The sequence below is a fragment of the Bubalus bubalis genome, chromosome 2, assembly GCF_019923935.1.
Source record: "Bubalus bubalis isolate 160015118507 breed Murrah chromosome 2, NDDB_SH_1, whole genome shotgun sequence".
NCBI lineage: Eukaryota > Metazoa > Chordata > Mammalia > Artiodactyla > Bovidae > Bubalus > Bubalus bubalis.
In genome coordinates, this window is record NC_059158.1 from 6,411,987 (window position 1) to 6,436,597 (window position 24,611).

At 41.7% G+C, this 24,611-nt stretch overlaps 1 protein-coding gene across 2 annotated transcripts in view; it reads right to left on the reverse strand.

The window, feature by feature from the left end:
• The window catches only part of LOC102395523, a 377,402-nt gene that overhangs the window by 217,023 nt on the left and 135,768 nt on the right, over window positions 1-24,611 (reverse strand). For both annotated transcript variants that reach the window (XM_044926869.2, XM_044926862.2), the window contains exons 6-7: window positions 11,187-11,273; window positions 8,993-9,159 (exon numbers count right to left, since the gene is read on the reverse strand). In XM_044926869.2, coding sequence (XP_044782804.2) covers window positions 8,993-9,159; window positions 11,187-11,273 — 254 coding nt within the window. The remainder of the gene's footprint in view (window positions 1-8,992; window positions 9,160-11,186; window positions 11,274-24,611) is intronic.

Below are 24,611 nucleotides of genomic sequence, written 5' to 3' on the forward strand. Positions count from 1 at the left end.
TCTCCTGTTTGACCACTTCCAATTTGCCTTGATTCATGGACCTAACATTCCAGGTTCCTATGCAATATTGCTCTTTACAGCATCAGACCTTGCTTCTATCACATCCACAACTGGGTATTGTTTTTGCTTTGGCTCCATCCCTTCAGTCTTTTTGGAGTTATTTCTCCACCGATCTCCAGTAGCATATTGGGCACTTACCGACCTGGGGAGTTCCTCTTTCAGTATCCTTTCATTTTGCCTTTTCATACTGTTCATGGGGTTCTCAAGGCAGGAATACTAAAGTATTCTTGTCTAACAGCCTTGTCTAACTCAATGAAACTAAGCCATGCCATGTGGGGCCACCCAAGACAGACAGGTCATGGTGGAGAGGTCTGACAGAATGTGGTCCACTGGAAAAGGGAATGGCAAACCACTTCAGTATTCTTGCCTTGAGAACCCCAGGAACAGTATGGACATGTAGGCTGCTGCTGCTAAGTCACTTCAGTCATGTCCAACTCTGTATAGATATATGTAAAAATTATTTTCATTTTTTCTATTAATAATTAACTTAAGCTGTTCTTGAGAAATACATGGTTTCTTTAAGTCTTTATTGAATTTGTTACAACACCGCTTCTGTACAACACTCGCTTGGCCGCGAGGCAGGTGGGAGTCTGGCTCCCCAACTGCAACCTCTGCATTGGAAAGTGAAGTCCCAACCACTGGACGTCCAGGGAAGCCCCCATATTCTTTCTTCATGTAGAAGAAATGCAAGCCAAAGAAATCTCAAGGAAATGGCTCACTATTAAACGATCTAAACAGGAAGCTGTGGAGAGGTCTTCATCAGTAAATGGAAGAAATCACCCAAAATGAAAACTAAATAAAAAGCATGTCTTCTAAAGCAGTGTTGTTTCCAGGCAATACATAAAGCTTCTCACAATTTCACAGAAGCAACTGGCTTCCGCTGAGCCCCGTTTGTCTTCGCTCTAATTAGATCTGGTTCACAGATCATGTCCCTGACTCTGTCATCAAATCATTGAATGACCTTGATAGTTTCTTGCAACTGCCTCAGTTTCTCCGCTTACAAAAGGAGGGTAGTAATCCTTGACACCTTCATACTTCACTGATGTATTTCACAGATTAATGAGTCATGAAAACTTTGAGGTGCTCTGATCAAAGGCACCGAATAACTACAAAGAATCACTGTTTACTGTCGCTCCTGTATATTTACCACTAATGAGCATTGTGGTCAGCAAATGCATTAGAGAAAAAAAATATATGGGAGGTGAAAGTTAAAGAAGGCTATTTCTCGCCATATTGAGATATAACTTCTGTTACTATTTATTGGTGTTATGCAGACATATTGAAAATGAGACCTCCTGCAGTCTAACTTCCTGTCTGAGAGGCTTTTGTGAATACACCCAACATACTGGATCTAAAGGCTTGAGCACCCTGGCGTTTTCCTCGGATTTCTGCAAATTCTACCTAGAACTCACATTTCTATGAACTTGGTACATGGACACAGCATCAAAACGTTCCTACTAAGATCTTTTTCTCATATACCTTTTATTTTTCTTTCATTTTAATGAATCTTTAGCAGTTTCACTGATATGTAAATTGACACTGATATGTCAGTCTCTCTCTCTCTCACACACACACACACACACACACACTTCACCTTTCTATTCTTTGGAAATGAGGTAATCTAAATTTCCACTTAGAGAAACCTGGAGTCAAATCATTTTTTTTGCTAGAAAATTTCAATTATATGAATATAAATTTATTTTCTGTTCCTTTTCAAACTGTATTCCCTGGTATCACTTTATATCCTAACAGATTGATTAAACACCCCAAATGAACAATCTAAACAGCAAAAAAAAAAAAAAAAAAAAATGGTACCTATTCAGCACATGTTTCAAGAGATTTTTTCCTTTCAAAATTGACAAATGGCCCAGAATTTTTATGGTGCAAATGAGTCAAGTGAGTTCAAATGAGTGAAGGAAATCTCTAAATATTAGCCATAAAATAAGCAGTTTTATTTTAATTTGTTCCTCCTAAAAGTGCATGTCAAAATCTTCTTCCAGGAATATATTTTGAAGCACTTTAGGTCTCCGATAGATAAGTAGGAATACACCTTCTCAGAGCCTTGGCAGTCCACCCGTCTCTGAGCAGAGCTCTTTCTCAGCCCCAGGCTTCTTTCCCATCCAAAGCTCTATCCTAAAAGAAATGAAGCACTCAGCCATTAGAGGCACTTCAGCCGAATCATTTCTGAAACAAGTACATTCTTCAGTACTCAAGGTAAATGAATTTTTCATGAGCTGCAATCTATGTAGAAAAGTTTTCATGAAAATCTAGTGTTTTTTAAGGGAGATCTCTTCGGACTGAATTGTGTTCGCTCAAACTTCACATGTTTAAACTTTATCCCCCAGTGTGATTGTAATCCAAAAAGGGACTTTGGGGAGATATTAGATTTAGACGAGGTGGAGAGGGCAGGGGTCCCAAGATGGGATTAATGTCCTCATAAAAAAAAGACATCGGAGACCTTACTTCTGTTCTCCTTTCCCTAGCAGGTGTGGAAACACCGAACAACACACCACAGTCAGGATCACCCCACCTCTGTTCAAACACTTTGACTTCTTTTGCGTATCGGTTCACTACTCCAATAGCAATAGAAAGTACGGGTAGGTCACAGTCTGGACAAATATAGAAAATGAACAGCTGCCAGCACATGGACACATCTCCTGAACCACAGCTACATGCGTTGCTCAAATTATTCAGCCCTATTTCACACGGAGGTTCAAGGTTCTATAAATATCAAAGCCAAGGGTACGCCATGAGCTCTAATACGGGATCTGAAGCTTTTTCCCGCAGACAAGGCTGACTGGGGTGTTCAAAAAACTTCTGACACCGTGAGGGTAAGAACATGGTGAGCGGAGAAGGGGCCATAGAATGTGTTCTCTCGCTCGTCCCCCTGAGATTTAATGAGCACCTACTCTATGCTGGATTCTTGCTAGACATTCATCTCATCCTGCTAACAGTGTACTAAAGCAGATCACACTGTCCCTGATGTACAGATGAGGAAACCGAGCTCAGAGAAGTCCCCTCACTTGTCTGTGATCCTGCACCTTTCAAATGCCACAGCATCCTCCTCTTGCACAGAATTCTGACCCCAGCGCTCAGCCTGCCTCCACCGTAGCATCTCTCCGTGGGTTCTTCCATTAGCGCGTGCCTTTTCATTTGGTCATTTATTGTCAGTCTAGGCCACATTTCACACAATTTAAGACACACAGATTCAGAAAAGAAATAGAGAGAAGATCATAAATTTTGTTGTTAGAAGGGGATAATGGTGACATCTTGGAAGCACTTAAATTCTCATGGATGTTTTTCACTCTTTCCTGATACTGACGTGCCGTAAACATGCAGCCTTGAGTTCTGCTGGACCCTGGGCTGGAGCCTCCACATAGCCCAGTGGGTGCGCTTTCCACTCCTCGGCTTATCTTCCACAGGATGAGGATATAAAAACCACCAGCTCCATATCCTAGAGGAATCCGTGTGCTTGTTCTTTAAAGCATGATGGTAAGTTGAAATACATACCGCGGCACCACATGTACAAAAAAAAAATGGACATGTTGAACTGTCAATGTATCAGAAAATATATCTGAAAAATAATGGTTTAAAAAAGGCTTATATTGTAAAGACAGAGTCATGCATTTGTTTTCACCTCAGTGACTTCTGAGAGCCCTGTCTTGATAAAGATGCAAAGTATTGTCAACATAGCCACAGATTCCTCAAGATCAATGCCCAGTATCGATTGCTCGGTCATATAGTAGTTCTGCTTTTAGTTTTTTAAGGAACCTCCATACTGTTCTCCAGGGCTTCCCTGGTGGCTCAGTGGTAAAGAATCCACTTGCAGTGAAGGAGATGCAGGAGACCTGGGTTTAATCCCTGGGTCGGGAAGATCCCCTTGAGGAGAAAATTGCAACCCACTCCAGTATTCTTGCCTGGAGAATCCCACAGACAGAGGAGCCTGGAAGGCTGCAGTCCATAGTGTTGCACAGAGTCAGACACGACTGAAGTGACTTAGCAAAGCAAATACTGTTCTCTGTAGAGGCTGCAGCAATTTACTATTCCAACCAGTGGTGCAAGACAGTTCTCTCTCCTCCATGCACTCTTGTAGATTTTTTGATGATGGCCCTTCTGACCAATGTGAGGAGATACATTCACTGTAGTTTTGATTTGCATTTCTCTAATAATTAGTGCAAATCAAAACTACAGTGAATGAAGATATTAAGATATTAAGAAGAGGTGGCAAGAATATACAGAAGAACTGTACAAAAAAGATCTTCACGACCCAGATAATCATGATGGTGTGATCACTCACCTAGAGCCAGACATCCTGGAATGTGAAGTCAAGTGGGCCTTAGAAAGCATCACTATGAACAAAGCTAGTGAAGGTGATGGAATTCCAGCTGAACTCTTTCAAATCCTGAAAGATGATGCTGTGAAAGTGCTGCACTCAATATGCCAGCAAATTTGAAAAACTCAGTCAGTTTTCATTCCAGTCCCAAAGAAAGGCAATGCCAAAGAATGCTCAAACTACTGCACAATTGCACTCATCTCACACGCTCGTAAAGTAATGCTCAAAATTCTCCAAACCAGGCTTCAGCAATATGTGAACTGTGAACTTCCAGATGTTCAAGCTAGTTTTAGAAAAGGCAGAGGACCCAGAGATCAAATTGCCAACATCCGCTGGATCATGGAAAAAGCAAGAGAGTTCCAGAAAAGCATCTATTTCTGCTTTATTGACTATGCCAAAGCCTTTGACTGTGTGGATCACAATCAACTGTGGAAAATTCTGAAAGAGATGGGAATACCAGACCACCTGACCTGCCTCTTGAGAAATCTGTATGCAGGTCAGGAAGCAACAGTTAGAACTGGACATGGAACAACAGACTGGTTCCAAATAGGAAAAGGAGTACGTCAGGGCTGTATATTGTTGCCCTGCTTATTTAACTTATATGCAGAGTACATCATGAGAAATGCTGGACTGGAAGAAACACAAGCTGGAATTAAGATTGCCAGGAAAAATATCAATCACCTCAGATATGCAGATGACACCACCCTTATGGCAGAAAGTGAAGAGGAACTAAAAAGCCTCTTGATGAAAGTGAAAGTGGAGAGTGAATAAATTGGCTTAAAGCTCAACATTCAGAAAATGAAGATCATGGCATCTGGTCCCATCACTTCATGGGAAATAGATGGGGAAACAGTGGAAACGGTGTCAGACTTTATTTTTTGGGGCTCCAAAATCACTGCAGATGGTGACTGCAGCCATGAAATTAAAAGACGCTTACTCCTTGGAAGGAAAGTTATGACCAACCTAGATAGCATATTGAAAAGCAGAGACATTACTTTGCCAACAAAGCTTCGTCTAGTCAAGGCTATCGTTTTTCCTGTGGTCATGTATGGATGTGAGAGTTGGACTGTGAAGAAGGCTGAGCACCGAAGAATTGATGCTTTTGAACTGTGGTGTTGGAGAAGACTCCTGAGAGTCCCTTGGACTGCAAGGAGATCCAACCAGTCCATACTGAAGGAGATCAGCCCTGGGATTTCTTTGGAAGGACTGATGCTAAAGCTGAAACTCTAGTACTTTGGCCACCTCATGCAAAGAGGTGACTCATTGGAAAAGACTCTGATGCTGGGAGGGATTTGGGGCGGGAGGAGAAGGGGACGCCAGAGGATGAGGTGGCTGGATGGCATCACCAACTCGATGGACATGAGTCTGAGTGAACTCCGGGAGTTGGTGATGGACAGGGAAGCCTGGAATGCTGCAACTCATTGGGTCCCAAAGAGTCGAACTGAACTGAACTGACTGAATAATTAGTGATGTAGAGCGTCTTTTCATGTGCCTCTTGACCGTCTATCTTTTTTGTGAAGTAAGTCAAAGAGAAAAATATAGCATATTACTGAGTATATGTGGAATCTAGAAAAAATGGTACAGAAGACGCTATTGGAGAGGCAGGAATACAGAGGAAGATGTGGTAAATGGACACATGGGGGCAAGGGGTGGGGCTGGGATGAATTGGGAGATTGGGATTGACATGTATACACCACCATGTGTAAGAGAGATAGCCAGTGGGAAGCTGCTGTATAGCACAGGGAGTTCCCGGAGCTCTGTGAGACCTAGAGGGTGTGATGAGGTGGGAGGGTTGAGAGGTAAGTCCAAGAGGGAGGGGACTTATGTATACTTAGGGTTGATCCACTTCGTTGTACAATAGACACTAATACAACATTGTAAAGCAATTATGCTCCAATAAAAAAAAAATCCATGAAGACACATAACCTGGCTCAGGGGGTCCCCCACTCTCGCGGCCGTATTTCTCGCCTGTTGCTGCCGTAGCAAATCATCTCAAGTTCTATGGCTTCAGACAATGGAAATGTCAGCTTCACAGCTGTGATTCGAGAGGTCTGATCAAGGCGTTGTCGAGGCTGGCTCCTTTGTGAAGCTCTAGGGTCCAATCCCGGAGAAGGCAATGGCACCCCACTCCAGTACTCTTGCCTGGAAAATCCCATGGGTGGAGGAGCCTGGTGGGCTGCAGTCCATGGGGTCGCTAAGAGTCGGGCACGACTGAGCGACTTCACTTTCACTTTTCACTTTCATGCATTGGAGAAGGAAATGGCACCCCACTCCAGTGTTCTTGCCTGGAGAATCCCAGGGACGGGGGAGCCTGGTGGGCTGCCATCTATGGGGTCACACAGAGTCAGACACGACTGAGGCGACTCAGCAGCAGCAGCAGCAGCAGGGGACAGTCCACGCTGGCCTCTCTGCTGCCTGTGGTGACTGCCGCAGTCCTCGGTGCGTCTTCCCTGTAGACGCATCACTCTGCTCTGCCTCTGTCTTCATGTCGCTTCCCTCCTGTGTGGGTCTCGGGTTCAGATCCTCAAATCCCTCTCTTCTTTCTCTTCTCAGAACACTAGTCATTGGATTTAGGGCTCAATTGTTTAAATTCATCTAAATTGATCATCTAAGTTGATCATTTAAATCATCTAAATTTATGCTTTCAAGTTGTGGTGCTGGAGAAGACTCTGAAGAGTCCCTTGGACTGCAAGGAGATCCAATCAGTCCATCCTAAAGGAAATCAATCCTGAATATTCATTGGAAGGACTGATGCTGAAGCTCCAATAATTTGGCCACCTGATGCGAAGAGCTGACTCACTGGAAAAGACCCTGCTGCTGGGAAAGGTTGAAGGCAAAAGGAAAAGGGGCTGATCACCAACTCAATGGACATGAGTTTGAGCAAACTTTGGGAAGTAATGGAGAATAGAGGAGTCTGGCAGGCTGCAGTCCATGGTATCACAGAGTCGGACAGTTCTAGGTGACTAAACAACAACATATGAATTCAGGATGATTTCATCTGGAGATCCTCAGTTTCTTAATTATACTACAGAGACCCTACTTCCAAACAAGGCCACCATCACAGCTACCAGGGATTAGGCAGTTCAGGAGGACACAATTCAGTCTACTGCTGGAGAAGGAAATGGCAACCCTCTCCAGTGTTCTTGCCTGGAGAATCCCATGGATGGAGGAGCCTGGTGGGCTGCAGTTCATGGGGTCGCTAAGAGTCGGACACAACTGAGCGACTTCACTTTCACTTTTCACTTTCATGCATTGGAGAAGGAAATGGCAACCCTCTCCAGTGTTCTTGCCTGGAGAATCCCAGGGATGGGGGAGCCTGGTGGGCTGCCGTCTATGGGGTCGCACAGAGTCGGACACGACTGAAGCGACTGAGCAGCAGCAGCAGGCATAGTGCCTGCTGTGATAGGAAAGACTGTACTTGCTCATTGCTTCCCAGGTAGCAGTGGTGGTAGAGAACCTCCCTGAACATGCAGGAGACCTAAGAGATGTGAGCTTGATCCCTGGGTCAGGAAGAGCCCCTGGAGGAGGGCATGGCAACCGCTCATTCTTGCCTGGAGAATCCCATGGACAGAGGAGCCTGGTGAGCTACAGTCCATAGGGTCGCAAAAACCCGAGCGACTGAGCACGCCGGCACATACTTGCTAATTAGGATCATTTACCGAGAAAACTCAGAATAGTTGCAACCTTAATGTGCCCAGGATACTCATATCTAAGAAGCACAAATGAAGAAAATAAACTCTGTTATGGAATTTCCACACTCCAAATTAGAGAATACCTCCCAAAACTAAACTATTTCTCCTCTATTGTAAAGTGGAAAATATTTCCACTTGTAACCTGTTATTTTGAAAGACATCATTGAGAAGAGTTTTTTTTTTTTTACTTTATGATATACTTTTATTTCATTTTAGCCTGAATCTACTTGCCTTTCACAAAAACTATACACACACACACACACACACACACACACACCCCTAGACTTGGGGGATTCTTTCATTTTTATTGGAAATGGATAAGGTGACTACACAGAAGAAAGACTTCTCCTCTCCTTCATGAACCTGAGCATGTGATACTACACTACACAAAAGTAGAAACTGCGGGTGCGGGAAACAGAAAGGATATTTCTGAAATCAACACAATCCACAGGGTAAAGATTGTGTGGCACTTGTCACAACACTGCACGAGTTAAGTCCCTTAATGGTGACTTCATAAATAAGAGATTATTCACATATTTATATGGTGCTTATGCAAATGAACCCAAGTAGTTCTTCATTTTATCCAAGTAAGTTTATGCTGGTTTCAGGTTTTCTTACAGATACTTCATCACATGCTAGAAATGATCTCTCTAACATGAAATTTTAAAAAGTGAAGTGAAACTAAATTGTGCAAGGGCTTGAACTGATGTTGATACGATAGTGTAAGCTCTGTGTGATAAAAGGTATTAAGAAAGACAGACGGAAAGACTCAGAAAGTCATGGAGCAAGTCAGGAAGTGGTGCATTGGTAACTAACACCAGGAGATGCTGTGCAGGATTGATATTTCAACTTGTCATTTCAAAAAGTGAGTTATTCTACATTTCTTGATTTAGATTTCAGTGCTGACCTGTTCCAGGGAAGAACTTCCTGGCAGAATTACGTTTTTCTGAGTGTTTCTTTCAATCTCCTCACTGTCGGCAGAGATGGCTTCACTATCCTTTTTGTAGTGTTCAAGATTCTTTCTGGAACTCGCCGGGTCTTCAGAACTCAAAGTCCCCGCCACGATGCTATCATCTGTTTACCACAAGAAGATCACATGAACTCCACTTGCTCTTTGTCACTTTATCTTAACAAGTGTTACTATAATGGCTTCCCCAGTGGCTCAGCAGTAAAATAATCTACCTGCAGTGCAGGAGATGCAGGAGACTTTGGTTTGATCCCTGGGTCAGGAAGATCCCCTGGAGGAGAGCATGGCAACCCACTCCAGTATTCTTGCCTGCCTCCCCATGGACAGAGGAGCCTGGCGGGCTGCAGTCCATGGGATTGCAAAGAGTCGGACATGAGTAGGTGACTAACACACATATGGGTGCTAAAAGAGCATATTTATGATAACTTTCAGATCAGCTAATTTATAGATATGTAAGTGTAATTACAAAAAAAATTATTAATCATCATGGCTATTTAGTTATTTTATAGGTCATAGACTCAAAATTCTATTGAATACGCTGCATTTGTCTTAAAAAAACCTTGCAAATCAATGATAATTGGAACAATGATTTTAAAATACATTTTGCAGGGCATTTATAATATAACTTCTGCAATAAAAGAGATCTCATATTCAATAGATTATGACATCTATTACACAAGAATCAGAATAGGCCATTATGGTTTGTCAAATCATGTAGTAGAATTTATAAGCATTAAATCAAAGTGAGCAATTGTTTTACATTAGCTACTCCCAAGATATCATATTTTTGTACTACATCCATATAAGGAACAGTAAACTTAGGTGGTCTTAGATTCTTCTATATATGCTCTTTTGGTATAATAGCGAATTCAAGAACTATTTTATTCTTTTACAAGTATAAAGCAACAAGGTAATGTCATTACCAAAAATAATAATAGTATAAAAACATGGTTCTTAGAAGAGGATTAAAGGGTCATTATGTGGATGTCCTACCACTGGATAGAACTGAACATAAACATCATGCCAAGTTGGATGACTGCCTTAGTCACTGAATGAGAACATACCTCAAACATGTTCCCCTTCCCCTAGACGGCAGATACAATGTCTGGAGCCCCGTGGTGAAATGTGATCTTTTGGGTTGCAAATGACTCTGAGTAATACTTGTCACTGTCATTAGCTCAATAACCTCATGAGACCACTTCACTAATTGGCCATAGAGAATTCTGTAATCAACCTGTGGCATGGTTGTGTGCTCAGTCGTGTCCAACTCTTTGGGACCCCATGGACTAGTAGCCCACCAGGCTCCTCTGTCTATGGGCTTTTCCAGGCAAGAATACTGGAGTGGGTTGCCATTTTCCTCCTCCTGGAATCTTCCAGACCCAGGGATCAAACCCACATCTCCTGTGTCTCCTGCATTGGCAGACAGATTCTTTACCACTGCGCCACCTGAGAAAACCCTTATCAACTTGTATGGATGCTAAAAGAACATATTCATGATATGATATTTATGATATGTTCTCTTCAGCTAACTCATAGGTATGCGAATGTAATTACAAAGAAATTACTAATCGTCATGGCTAAAACACTTCATAAACTACCAAATACTCAGGGCGGTGGGCACATAATGAGCAATTCTAAATAGTTATTTTACAACCACAGCTAGAATCAAGGTGCGAGAAGAAGAAATCATCTTACCCTACACCTTTGTGGTTCAAAACTTAAATGGTGGCCCCATGGCTTCAGTGAAACAAATCCACTAGTCCCTGGGTATGGAAATCTCACATGCTAGATGAAGTTTATTGAGGAATGCTCCTTTTAAACGTGAAGGGCTGAGCCGGCATTTGTAAAGTGATAACGCTCCTCATATACATGACACGGGCCCTGGAAAGGCAGAAAACTGTGTACAGCAGCGTCACATGAAAGCCGGTTCCCACTTCCTCTAAGTTACCAGCTTGCTGTCCTTGATCAGAAATTACCTTCGCTGCCCATCACGTCGTTAGTGGTTAAAACTTCCCATTTAAATTGTAAGCTGCAAAAATCTAAATGGAACTGCATGTGTGATCTTTGTCACCTCATTTTCATGAATGGGGAAGAATATTCTGACACAAAAATTACATACTTAATTCTAGCTCACCCTCTTGGCTGACCTCCATCCCACACTGCCTTGGGTTTATTTCCTCATCCATCAGTGGGTCAAAGTAATTTCTGCTGTATTCATTTCCTGTGGAAAGTACATGAAGTAAGGGTCAGTGATTATTAGAAGCACATGAACCAAAATGTTAATTTTGAAATCGACACCAGCACAGAAGGGCCATTTTAGCTACTTGATAAGCTTAATTTTTTTTTTTACAAGTCTTCCAGGCTTTCCTTTTTTTGTAATTATCATCTGGCAAAAGGTCAGAAAAGGTAATTCAAGAAACAAGTTCATCCTATCTGTCTGTTGCTAAAAAATTAATGAGAAAATTTTCAAATGCAGACGTTAAAAGAATAATTTGAAAATGTAATCAAAATTATTTTTAGGACATACTCAAGAAATGAAACCGCTGGATTATAATGGTGTTTAGAGTTCGCCGATGCCTCTGTTTACCCACTTGCATATAGTTCATGACGTATACCATGTGTTGGATCTGGAATTTCATAGGCAACTTAGTATTGTCTTAATTGAGAGAAACTATAGCAAAATTTTCGCTTTGCTAGTTGTGTAAAAAGAAAGGACAAAGAGAGAGGAAGAATGAAGGGATGAAGGAAGGAAGGCAGGAAGGGAGGAAGGAAAAGATGGAGAGAGGGAGGACCAAAACGAAGAAGAAACAGGAGGGCTTGAGTAACAGGAGGGAAGTTGCAAATGCTGCAGCCGGAAATTGTACTCAAGACACATCTACAATCTCAACAGCACACACCAAAAATTTTCACTTCACGTTTCCCACTTAACTTTTATCCTTAGGTAGATAACGAAACTGCAGCCAGAAACACGAATTTGTAAGACAGTAAAAGGTCTGCTATCAATTTTCCGAATCTACTTTCACACTTTCTGCAGACTGAAATGTGTATCATCCTGTTGCTAGTAATTTACATTCAGCAAAAGGTAACCTACTCTGATAACTTGCCTCAAACACTGCAAAATAAAGCTTTGTCAACTGAAAGCAAAAAAAAAAAAAAAAAATTGAAAATATTGCTCACAGGAAAGGGTTAATACAGACCAAGTATACTGTGGAACTGCACAATATATTTATTTTAGGATCAAAAATAATCCCAACAACAGGTCCTTTTCCAAGACTAAATGGAATTTTGATATGAACCTAAGCTTAATTTATATTTCTGGACTGGCACATTTTTGCTGTCAGTCTCTGTTCTATCAGCGTAGTAACTACAAGAACTGAAAATCTGCTTTACCTTGAGGTCTCAATAAAGAAAAAAATAATAAATGGGTTTCATTTTTGTTACTTTATCTGTCAACAACCACTAGGCTGATATGAATCTTGGCAGTGTGTAATCAAAGTCTTATGTTCTGCAATAACACAGCTATTCTACCCAATTCACCGTAATTGTTGTATTTTCCCCCTTTACACAAAGCACTGTGATACTCTAAGCATACTCTTTCATATACTGGCAAAATAATTCACCTCTATTAAAGTGAAATGCTGCTGTATTCCTTATGATATTTGCCATGGCAGCAGCAGTCAACTATGGGCACCCATACTCTGGAAACCCCCCCACCCCCAGTTCAATATAAAACTCCAATTCTCTGTCTACTCAAATGACCTATTAATAAATAGTGGTAAGTGGATCAAGTCCCCGGAGAATAAACAAACCTAAATCATTCTTATGGAGAAGGCAATGGCACCCCACTCCAGTACTCTTGCCTGGAAAATCCCATATCCATGAGAGGAGCCTGGAAGGCTGCAGTCCATGGGGTCGCTGAGGGTCGGACACGACTGAGCGACTTCACTTTCACTTTTCACTTTCATGCATTGGAGAAGGAAATGGCAACCCACTCCAGTGTTCTTGCCTGGAGAATCCCAGGGACGGGGGAGCCTGATGGGCTGCCGTCTATGGGGTTGCACAGAGTCGGACACGACTGAAGTGACTTAGCAGCAAATCATTCTTAAGTCAAAAATTTGGAGAAACTGAGTCTCCAGCTTCTCAAATGGGCTTCCCAGGTGGCCCCAGTGGTAAAGAACCCACCTGCCAATGCAGGAGACATAAGAGATGCTGGTTCAATCCCTGCGCTGGGAAGATCTGCTGGTGGAGGGCATGGCAACCCACTCCAGTGTTCTTGCCTGGAGAATCCCATGGACAGAGGAGCCTGGCAAGCTATGGTCCATAGGGTCGGACACAACTAAAGTGACCTAGCACGCATACACGCAGGCTCTCAAACCATTTACACCCCTGTTGTCTGTTGAGAAATGAGGATCTTGCTCAGCCGAGTATGAAGGAAGTCTGCATTCAATCCAGTGTGGTTTAATATTGTGTAAAGGACAGGGTTCTGTCGGAGTGTATGGCAGGAGCGTCCAACCCATATTGGAGAGTTCAAAGATTTCCTGGAGAAATTACTACTTGAAGTAATGGATAACCAGCAGGGACCTACTGTATAGCACCTGGAACTGTGCTTAGCCTGCATGGAAGGGGAGTTTAAGGCAGAATGGACACGTATATATGCATGGTTGAGTCCCTTTGCCATTCACCTGAAACTAGCAAACCATTGTTCACTGGCTGTACTCCAATATGAAATGAAAAGTAAACAAAAATTACAAAACAAAAAATATATCATCATCTCCACCACCACCCAGGCAAAGGATGACTGCCCATCTCTTTTCAGTATCCCAGTCTAAATAAAAACAGCTTATGTTTAAAAAAAAAAATTGTGATTAGGAATTAGCCATATCAAAAACACAGGGGAAAGGAATTTGTTTTGGAAGGAGAAGCATAACAGAGGAAAAAAAGACACAAAAGCATAAAGACATGGGAAGCATGTGTTCTTAGCGGATGCTCCCCGGTTATTCTCTGCCTCCCAAAGTTCCGATACAGAAAAGTAAGTAATGGAATCCAAACTTGCTCAGTCATCCCAGAACTGGGTTCTTAACTGATGGTTTTGTTCAAATTATTATTAAGTTCTACAGTGTCACTTCATGCTGATAGAATGTTTCATATCCATTCAATTATTTAAAGTACATTTGTGTGTATGTGTGTGTGCTTAGTCACTCAGTCATGTCCAACTCTTTGTGATCTCATGGACTGTAGCCCCCCAGGCTCTTCTGTCCATGGGGATTCTCCAGGCAAGAATACTGGAGGGGGTTACTGGGTGCTTATTATGTGACTATCTCAGTAAAACAAACATTCCAAAACATCTCCCCTCACAGAGCTGACAGTCTGTGAGTGGAAGAATAAAAGCAAATGGATATGTATATTTTATAGTTTATTAGGTGATAACACGTACCATGAAGGGGAAATAGAACCAGATAATGATGATTTGGTACCCCAAGAAGCATTGGAGGCTGCCTCTCTTGCATATATCTTTGCTTTAAATGAAGACGGATGTCCAGGATTAAATCACTATGTTTTCAAGTATGAGATAATGAAGTGATAATGTAAAATTTATAATTTATTACATATAGTTTAATACTATTTGGCCATTTTTTTTTGCTACAACATAAATCAGCTTATGAATCAAATAAAAACCTACTATTATTAAATATTGGTGGCTTCCCTCATGGCTCAGCAGTAAAGAATGTGTCTGCCAATACAAGAGACGTGGGAGAAGCAGGTTTTATCCCTGGATCAGGAAGATCCCCTGGAGAAGGAAATGGCAACCCACTCCAGTATTCTTGCCTGGCACAGAGGAGCCTGAAGGGCCACACTCTATGGGGTCACAAAGAGTCAGACACAACTTAGAGACTAAGCAACAGCAATTATTAAATATTAAAATAATTCTTCCTTTCTGTTGTTATATCTTGCCCTGATAAGCCAATAACCGAAATAGAGTAGGCAGAGTTTAAGATGGTACAGCACATGGAACCTACTAGAAATTTGGAAACGACAGCCTTATCACTAGTTCCTTTGCTTGTGCTTCATTGCATAGTGTCAAGACTTTATAAAGTGAGATGGTTTTAGATATTACCAGAAGGTAGGTTGCTAAATAGGATAAATTCCTAAAAGTGCCCTAATCATTCAGAATACGCTTTTGGATATGTCTAAAATCATCTCACAGGAAAATAACAGACCCACTGAGAAATTCGAAGTAGGGCATTTAGCAATACACATATAACAATAGGCTGTAACATGACTGATATTTAACTGTTTGTGACATTCATGTGAATAACCTACAGTTGCATATGTACACGCATCTAAGGTTCTACACTGAAGCAATCGGGTGTGATACATAAAACGCGTAAGTTAGTAAACTAGCTTTGTTTACACTCTTGATACTCTTTCTTTGTTTCCAGTTTCATAAATTAGCCGTTGGATGTTTCTAATCAGCCTCAGTTAGGGTTCTTTTTGCTGAACTGGGGGAGGAGGACGCATGTGCGTGCCTTGCCCTTCCACACACAGCAGGTTCTCCTATCCTTTAACTCAGAGCAACACAGAATGTAATCAGGGCTTTCACTTCAATTACACCCAATGTGAACTTTGGTCAGGGAATTCTCCAGTGTGCTCCCCTGCAGCTCCTTGGGGGCTCATAAGAGTGAAAATGAAATTGCCCACCAGAGGGAGATTTCTGTGAATCAAGGAAGCGCCTTGACTCAACGAGGCAACCACTTCCTTTCCAATCAGCCCCATTACCTCCAGGGGGAGAAGATGTGACTGCATCTATCCATTTCTCGAGAAGTTTATGGACTCCATGCTTGCCTTTTCCTGTGAATCCACCGGCTCCAGCTCAGCTTTTTATCACAAATCTTGATGCTTTCTACAATATGCTGTAAGTTAAATAAACACAAGGCCTGCATGCAAACTAAAGAACTAAACACATTACATCCTGTGTTTGCAGCCATGCACCAAAATTTTCCAAACTAGAATATTCTCTTCAGCATTATGCCTTTCAAAAGCATGAAGCCTAGAGCTTTATAATTAAATTTGATTCCCATGAATTTTATAAATAAATTTAAGGAAACTTTATATTTTCCCCACTTTGAAAATCTAATACCAAGTCTTCAGATTTAAATGATCAAGGAGTTTATATATATGTATGAAACAGAAATATAGAAGTCAGGAGGTTGTAAGGCAGATTAGTGGGAACTATATCAAACTCAAACATACCCTATCCTACTGAAAGTGAAAGTCTCTCAGTCATGTCCAACTCTTTGCAACCGAATGGACTGTAGCCTGCCAAGCTCCTCTGTCCATGGAATTCTCCAGACCAGAACACTAGAGTGGGTAGCTGTTCCCTTCTCCAGGGGATCTTTCCTAACCCAGGGATCGAACCCAGATTTCCCACATTGTAGGCCGATTCTTTACCATCTGAGCCACCAGGGAAGCCCAAGAATACTGGAGTGGGTAGCCTATCCCTTCTCCAGTGGATATTCCCCACCCAGGAATCGAACTGGAGTCTTCTGCAGTCTAGGCAGATTCTTTACCACCTACTTTACTAAATTCACTCAAATACTTTTTTTATAAGATTGATTTACAAACATTTTTTAAATTAATGGCAACTAAAGACACAAAGCTACTTTTTAAGATGATAAAAATTATCTTAAAGTCTTCATTATGAAAAAAGTGAAAGTGTTCGTCACTCAGTCATGTCTGACTCTATGTGACCCTATGGACCGTATCCCACCAGGCTCCTCTGTCCATAGGATTCTCCAGGCAACAATACTGGAGTGGTTGCCATTCCCTTCTCCAGGGTGTCTTCCTGACCCAGGGATCAAAACTGTGTCTTCTGTGATCCTGAATTGCAGGCAGACTTTACCCTCTGAGCCACCAGAAAGAGGATAAAAATTATTATCTTAAATCAGTCTTCATTATACTAAGTATCAAAACAAAACTACAACAAAACCCAAACCAAAAAAAAAAAAAAAAAAAAACTAATGAAGGAAACTCAAACTATGACTTAAATGTCCAGTATCAATATTTGTGCTTAGTTGCTCGGTTGTGTCTGACTCTTTGTGACTCCCTGGACTGTAGCCCACCAGGCTCCTTGGTCCATGGGGATTCTCCAGACAAGAATACTAGAGTGGGTTGCCATGTCCTACTCCAGGGGATCTTCCCAACCCAAGGATCGAACCCAGATTTCCCACATTATTATTTAATAGTCTCTTAGAAACCTTAGTCAAAGTAATTAGAACAAAAATAAGAGGGGATGTGAGCTAAAATTATTAAAAATAATTATTAATATATTTTGTGTAAATAGTATTTGAAGACAATGTTTCCATACCATGAACGCATGAGAAATTTGACTGAAAAGCTTTCAAAGACAATAATTTTCAAAGTATTTGAACAGTACCTTGAAAAAACACTACAAATCATTAATTTTTTAAAATGCCAACAGTAGACACTTAGGAGATATAATGAGTAAGTAGGAAACTGACACCCATAATAAAGCTCCAAATAACTCTCAAAATTAGTTTTTCTTGGATTTTCACAGGAATCCCTAGGTGGTCATCACGAGTATTCATCTTAACCAGAAACTCAAACTGAAAGGCATGAGTTTCTAACCATGGAGTGAGAAACAGCAAATGGATACCATTTCCCTCCTCTCCTTTATAGAAAAGCTAATCTGTGAAGGTGGATCTGCTGCTTATACTGTTTTCAAAAGCCACTGCCCTGCTGGACAAATTATCTTTTTCTACTGCTTATTCTTACTTCCTTTCCAAATCTTGTGGGTATTTGAGATATCAGTGATTTGAAAATCTAAATAGGGTAGTAGTTGAAGTTTGCTAACAAGTACTAATTAATTGAGCCATATTCTTCTTCCCCTAAGGCCCTCCCTCGTGGTAAATTACCAGGCATTTTCACTTTCAAACCACTGGAGTGCTGCAGAGTGCATAATTGCTACAGGGCTCAACCGACGGGACCCCAAGGCATTCATGCACCTCGTGCTCCTCAGAACCTCAAATCCTCAGAGTTAAAGCGGGTCCCCAGGCACCTCACTTCTAAACAGGAAGATCTTTCCATTACTTAAGTAATAATGACAATTCAAAGGTTAAGTATAAATATATTGTTTCTTATGCATATTTAAAACTCCTACAAAACTAATATCAAAGTAACTGATTTTTTTTTCTAGTTGAAGCCTGGCAACATTAACTTGTTGCTGTTGTTTAGTCAGAAAGTTGTATCCAACTCTTGCGACCCCAGGGACTGCAGCCCACCAGGCTTCTCTGTCCATGGAATTTTCCAAGCAAGAATACTGGAGTGGGTTGCCATTTCCTTCTCCAAGGGATCTTCCCAACCCAGGGATCAAACCCATGTCTCCTGCTTGGTGGCAGATTCTTTACCACTGAGCCACCAAGGAAGCCCTTATCCTACATGTCCATCAGTTAATGTACACAGTTTAGAATATTACCTTTCAAATTAGGAAGGATCTGATATTAAACATTCAGTTCAGTTCAGTTCAGTCACTCAGTCGTGTCCAACTCCTTGTGACCCCATGAATCGCAGCACACCAGGCCTCCCTGTCCATCACCAACTCCCAGAGTTCACCCAAACTCATGTCCATCGAGCCCGTGATGCCATCTAGCCATCTCATCCTCTGTCGTCCCCTTCTCCTCCTGCCCCCAATCCCTCCCAGCATCAGAGTCTTTTCCAATGAGTCAACTCTTTGCATGAGGTGGCCAAAGTATTGGAGTTTCAGCTTTAGCATCAGTCCTTCCAATGAACACCCAGGACTGATCTCCTTTAGGATGGACTGGTTGGATCTCCTTGCAGTCCAAGGGACTCTCAAGAGTCTTCTCCAACACCACAGTTCAAAAGCATCAATTCTTATCCACTCAGCTTTCTTCACAGTCCAACTCTCACATCCATACATGACCACTGGAAAAACCATAGCCTTGACTAGACAGACCTTAATCGCCCCCTAATGTTTCTGCTGGGAAAGATTGAATATAGGAGAAGAAGAGCACAACAGAGGATGAGATGGTTAGATGGCATCACCAACTTGATGGACATGATTTGAGCAAGCTGCAGAAGTTAGTGATGGACAGGGAAGCCTGGTGTGCTACAGTGCACAGGGTTGCAAAGAGTTGGACACAACTGAACTGAACTGAGTATTTCTGATTGTGCCTTCATTCATTTAATAATTCTCTCTTCCCCCTGCATCTATGATGACTCATATACTGTACTGAAGGGTTCATTCAGTAGTAATATTTTTCATCTCACTGTGGTATACTTCAATATGAAAACAATCAATGTAATGGATTATTAGATTTAAACCATCTTGAAATCAATGTAAAAATCTTGTATGAGAAACTACTGCTTGTTTGAGAGTGCCAGGTTAATCCAGATGACTCAACTAAAATCTTAAGAGTTGCCCTCAATGTGACTTTGCTTATGTAACACGTTTCATGACACAGAGAACGTTCATGTCTGTTGAGATCACCTTTGCATCTCTGTTATTTAGCTTAGCACTTGGCAAATAGATATTTGATCAATATGCTTTTCAGTAAGTGAGGAAGAGGAAATGGAAAAATATGTAAAGTATTTTGGTGTATATATATATATATATATATTGTATATATTTTGGTATATATATATATATGGCTCCCCCCATGGCTCAGTGGTAAAGAATCTGCCTGCCAGTGTGAGAGACACAGGTTTGATCACTGGGTGGGGAAGATCCCCTGAAGGAGGGCATGGCAACCCACTCTAGTGTTCTTGCCTGGAGAATCCCATGGACAGAGGAGCCTGGTGGGCTACAGTCCATAGCGCTGCAAAGAGTTGTACCCGAGTGAAGCAACTGAGCATGCATACATATATATATATATATATATATATATATATATACATATATATACACATACACACGTGCAAGAAAAATATTATGTAAATTTATATCCCACTAATCACCCATATACCACTCCCATGTCTTAACTGTACTGATGTTGTGACCAATAGATATGATCAGGAAATAATCCACAACTGAGGAACCGTAGGGACGCTTATCTGATGGGAGTCTGGTTGACTTGTTTTGCTGTCCTGCATCCGTTTCCTTTCTCTAATAGCATCACAATTTCCTAGTTCCCAGTGAGTATAGCCTTGCTGGTTCAGTAACTCCAGATTCCTGTCTCCAATGACAGAAGCCAGGAAGGGCTGGCAGAACCTACTTCCCCGACCTGCGACAAAGCCAGGGGCCGGGCAAGTGACCTGAGCTTGATCCATCAAATGAACTCCCCGAGGACCTCGGGTGAGTGAAGCAAGGATGAAAACAACACTTGAAGTAACCTCAGTGAAAATTAGAAATGGAAAGGAAAAAACTTCCCAAGTGCAGTTAAATCACTCACCATCATTTGAACTGTTTTACTATGCATTTCTATAATTATTTCTTCTTTCTTAAAAAAGTCTTTCCCTGGCTCCTTCTCACATTTATCGCCTGTTTCATTTTACTGTCCTTTATAATTCAGTCATTCACTTCTTCTTAGTGACACCATGGTATAGATTTAGATTATTAAGTATGCCTTTCTACCTACCCAACCCTCAAGCCCTTATTATGTTTAGAACCTAAGCCAACTCCTCTGTCTTCTGAAATTCTACACAGTAGTGGGTTCTCTGTCCCTTTCCCTTCTCAAGGGCTGTCATTCTGAATTTTGCTTCCTCGTCAGGTTAACCATCACCAAGCCAGGCCATGGCTGGCAGTGAGTGAAATGGATGAGCTGAAATCAGAGAAGTGGTTTACACACACAAAGTATGATTTCCAGGCGAGACAGAGTAGAGGACATGTGGTCAAAAGTGATCAGATGTGTGTTATTCCTCCAGAAATTTATGAAAGAAGTGTCTAAATGTTTTCTCCAAGCATCCACTTACAAATTCAAGGCAGTAAGAATGGGAAGAAGGTCATGAACAGAGCCTGGAAGACTCCGTATAGAAATGGGGAGCAGAGGCAGCTGCAGGCAGGACTGAGGGTTTTGGTGTGCTTTTTCTCCTTTACACCTTGTAAAACGGCTGATGCCAACGCACAGTGTCATCCCCGCAGCTCACTGCCCTTCTCCCTCTAGACCCTTTAGATGAATAAGCTCTTAAAGATGCTTCAGCATCGGAGTGTTCAGGGGAAACTGGAGGGTACCCTCCAAGTGATCGTCGAATCAGACCACTCATTGGTTTCCATTTTGCTTGTTCTTAAAGATCAGTGTGTATTTACTTAAATCACCTTTCTCCTATATTCCCAGGTGGCGCAGTTGATAAAGAATCTGCCTGCCAATGCAGGAGACACAAGAGACGCGGATCCCTGGGTCAGGAAGATCCCCTGGAGGAGGAAATGCAACCCACTCCAGTATTCTTGCCTGAAAAATCCCATGGACAGAGGAGCCTGGTGGGCTACAGTCCATGGGGTCACAAAGACTCAGACATGACTGAGCACACACACACACATGCAGCTCAATCTCTCATAAGTTTGAAGTCTTTTTTTTTTTTTTGCCACACTGTATGGCATGTGGGATCTTTGTTCCCCAACTAGGGATCGACCCCATGTGCCCCCAGCATTGGGAGTACAGAGTCTTAACACTGGACTGCCAAAGAAGTCCGTGAATTCTTTTTGATCCAAAGTTTACTGATAGAAAATCTCTCTATTAGACATTTCCTTCATAATTTAAATCATTATCTATCTAACTATTCTACATTTCTATGAGATAATTTGGATAAGTAAAGTAGTATTGGTATTCTGCCATTATTTACTATTGCTTTTATTTTTTTATAAAAAGCAAAACATGGAAATGTATCAGTGTCTGTTATTATAGGATGAGAATTTGTGCTCGTTGTAATAATCCTGTGGGAAAAACACATAGCTACTGTTTCACTTAAGTCATCACATTGGCAAATGATATAAATGTCCTTTCATGTTGTATTAACAAGAAACCTTCTGTGCTACCATACCTAGCAGTTTCTAAATTCAAGCATTTCAAATATGCTTCCTTGTTCACAGACCATAAAGCTGCACATCTCATTTTCAATTGAATTTTTTTGGAGGCTCTTTAAAGGCAGATGAGCAGGGTGGATTTGGGTAGAGATGCATCAAATCAATTTTTTCACGTTGATTATGCTCCAGAATGGAGGTGGTATGACCCTGACCTATGTCCATGTCTGGCTGGTTTTGTCAGGGTAATAAATCATTCCTGGCTTTTCTATCTGAAGCTCCTTCTACTCTCATCTCATTTTAAGTTACAAAATGCTCTCCCTCTCCATTTGCTAATTTCTGGTTCATAGGAGAACTTATTCAATCTATCTCCAGGAATACTCTTTATATCCAAACTTTTATTTACATCAGAGAAATGATGTTAGAAATGACAAGAACAGCTGAGACAGTGTTGAAAATATTGTATTGTTGGTCAATATTGGTTCTGTAGTGTTTTGGAGGCTGGGGAGTTCAGATTCTCTAAGATTTCCTCAAATTTTCCCTCGTGAACTTGAGCGGCTGGACTTCAAGGTCTAACTGGGTTTCATTGCTTTGCTCAGTATGACAGCCACCAGCCACATATGCTGATCACATGCCTGAAATGAGGCCGGGCCACAGTAAGACTTGCTATCAGTATAAATACAAACACAGATTTCAAAGACTTCATACCCCAAAATGGTAAAATATAGCTTTAAGTTTTACATGGTTTATAAGTTCAAATAATATTTGTAGGTACTGGTTGAAATAAAATGTATTGTTAAAGTCCATTCACCTGTTTTTTTAAATTACGTTAGTGAATACTTTTAGAAAATGTAAAATGGTGTCATGGCTCACAGTATATTTCTACTGCAGATCGCTTGCCTGTGGTCACTTTCACCCTAACATTCACCCTGATGTCACCCGTGCCACAGACCTCAACTTACCCTGTCTCACCAACCCCTGATCTTCACCAGGGTAATTATTCTCCATGACTCATTTTATTGAGCTCCCAACAGCCAAGTCATCACGTGGTACTCTGCCTCAAAATATCCATTTAAAAACTTAAAATTTGAGGTTTTACACAGGCTTCTGAGCCCACAGAGGATAAGAATTCCTCTTGATGAAATCAGAACACCTCTGCTGAATAGAAGTTTATAAAGAGAGCCTCCATCTGGGTGCTGGGCACCCATTTTTGTCCTCAAGACCCAGCTGTGCAACATCCTAGCTCCATATGTGTGTGTGCATGTGTGCTCACTCATGTCTAACTCCTTGCAACTCTGTGAACTGTTAGCCCACCAGGCTTCTCTGTCCATGGGATTTTCCAAGCAAGCATACTGGAATGGGTTGCCAGTTCCTACTCCAGGAGATCTTCCTGACCCAGGGATCGAATGTGCATCTCCTGCATCTCCTGCTTTGGCAGGCAGACTCTTCACCACTGAGCCATTTGGGAATCCCTTCTAGCTCCATAAGACTAATTTCCCATCAAGGGAACCAGAGATCTAAAAAAATGCCTTTAGGGGACCTCCCTGGTGGGCTGGATGAAGCACAAGCTGGAATCAAGATTGCCAGGAGAAATATCAATAACCTCAGATATGCAGATGACATCACCCTTAGGGCAGAAAGTGAGAAGAACTAAAGAGCCTCTTGTTGAAAGTTAAAGTGGAGAGTGAAAAAGTTGGCTTAAAGCTCAACATTCAGAAAACTAAGATCATGGCATCTGGTCCCATCACTTCATGGCAAATAGATGGGGGAACAGTAGAAATAGTGGCAGACTTTATTTTTCTGGGCTCCAAAATCACTGCAGATGGTGACTGCAGCCATGAAATTAAAAGATGCTTACTCCTTAGAAGGAAAGTTATGACCAACCTAGACAGCATGTTAAAAAGCAGAGACATTACTTTTCCAACAAAAGTCTGTCTAGTCAAGGCTATAGTTTTTCCAGTAGTCATGTATGGATGTGAGAGTTGGACTGTGAAGAAAGCTGAGTGGATAAGAATTGATGCTTTTGAACTGTGGTGTCGGAGAAGACTCTTGAAAGTCCCTTGGACTGCAAGGAGATCCAAGCAGTCCATCCAAAAGGAGATTAGTCCTGAGTGTTCACTGGAAGGGCTGATGTTGAAGCTGAAACTCCAATACTTGGGCCACCTGATGTGAAGAGCTGACTCATTTGAAAAGACCCTGATGCTGGGAAAGGTTGAAGGCAGGAGGAGAAGGGGACGACAGAGGATGAGATGGTTGGATGGCATCATATGGACATGAGTCTTGGTAAACCCCAGGAGTTGGTGATGGACAGGGAAGCCTGGCCTGCTGCGACCCATGGGGTTGCAAAGGGTCAGACACAACTGAATGACTGAACTGAACTGCACTAAACTGGTGGTCCAGTGGGTAACAATCTTCCAACAATCTTGCCTTCCAATGCAAGAGATGCAGTTTCGATCCCTGGATGGGCAACTAAGCTCACATGCCACAACTACCGAGCCCTCATGCCACAACTAGAGAGCCCGTGTGCCCGCCGCAACAAAAGATACTGCATGCTGCACCTAAGACCCA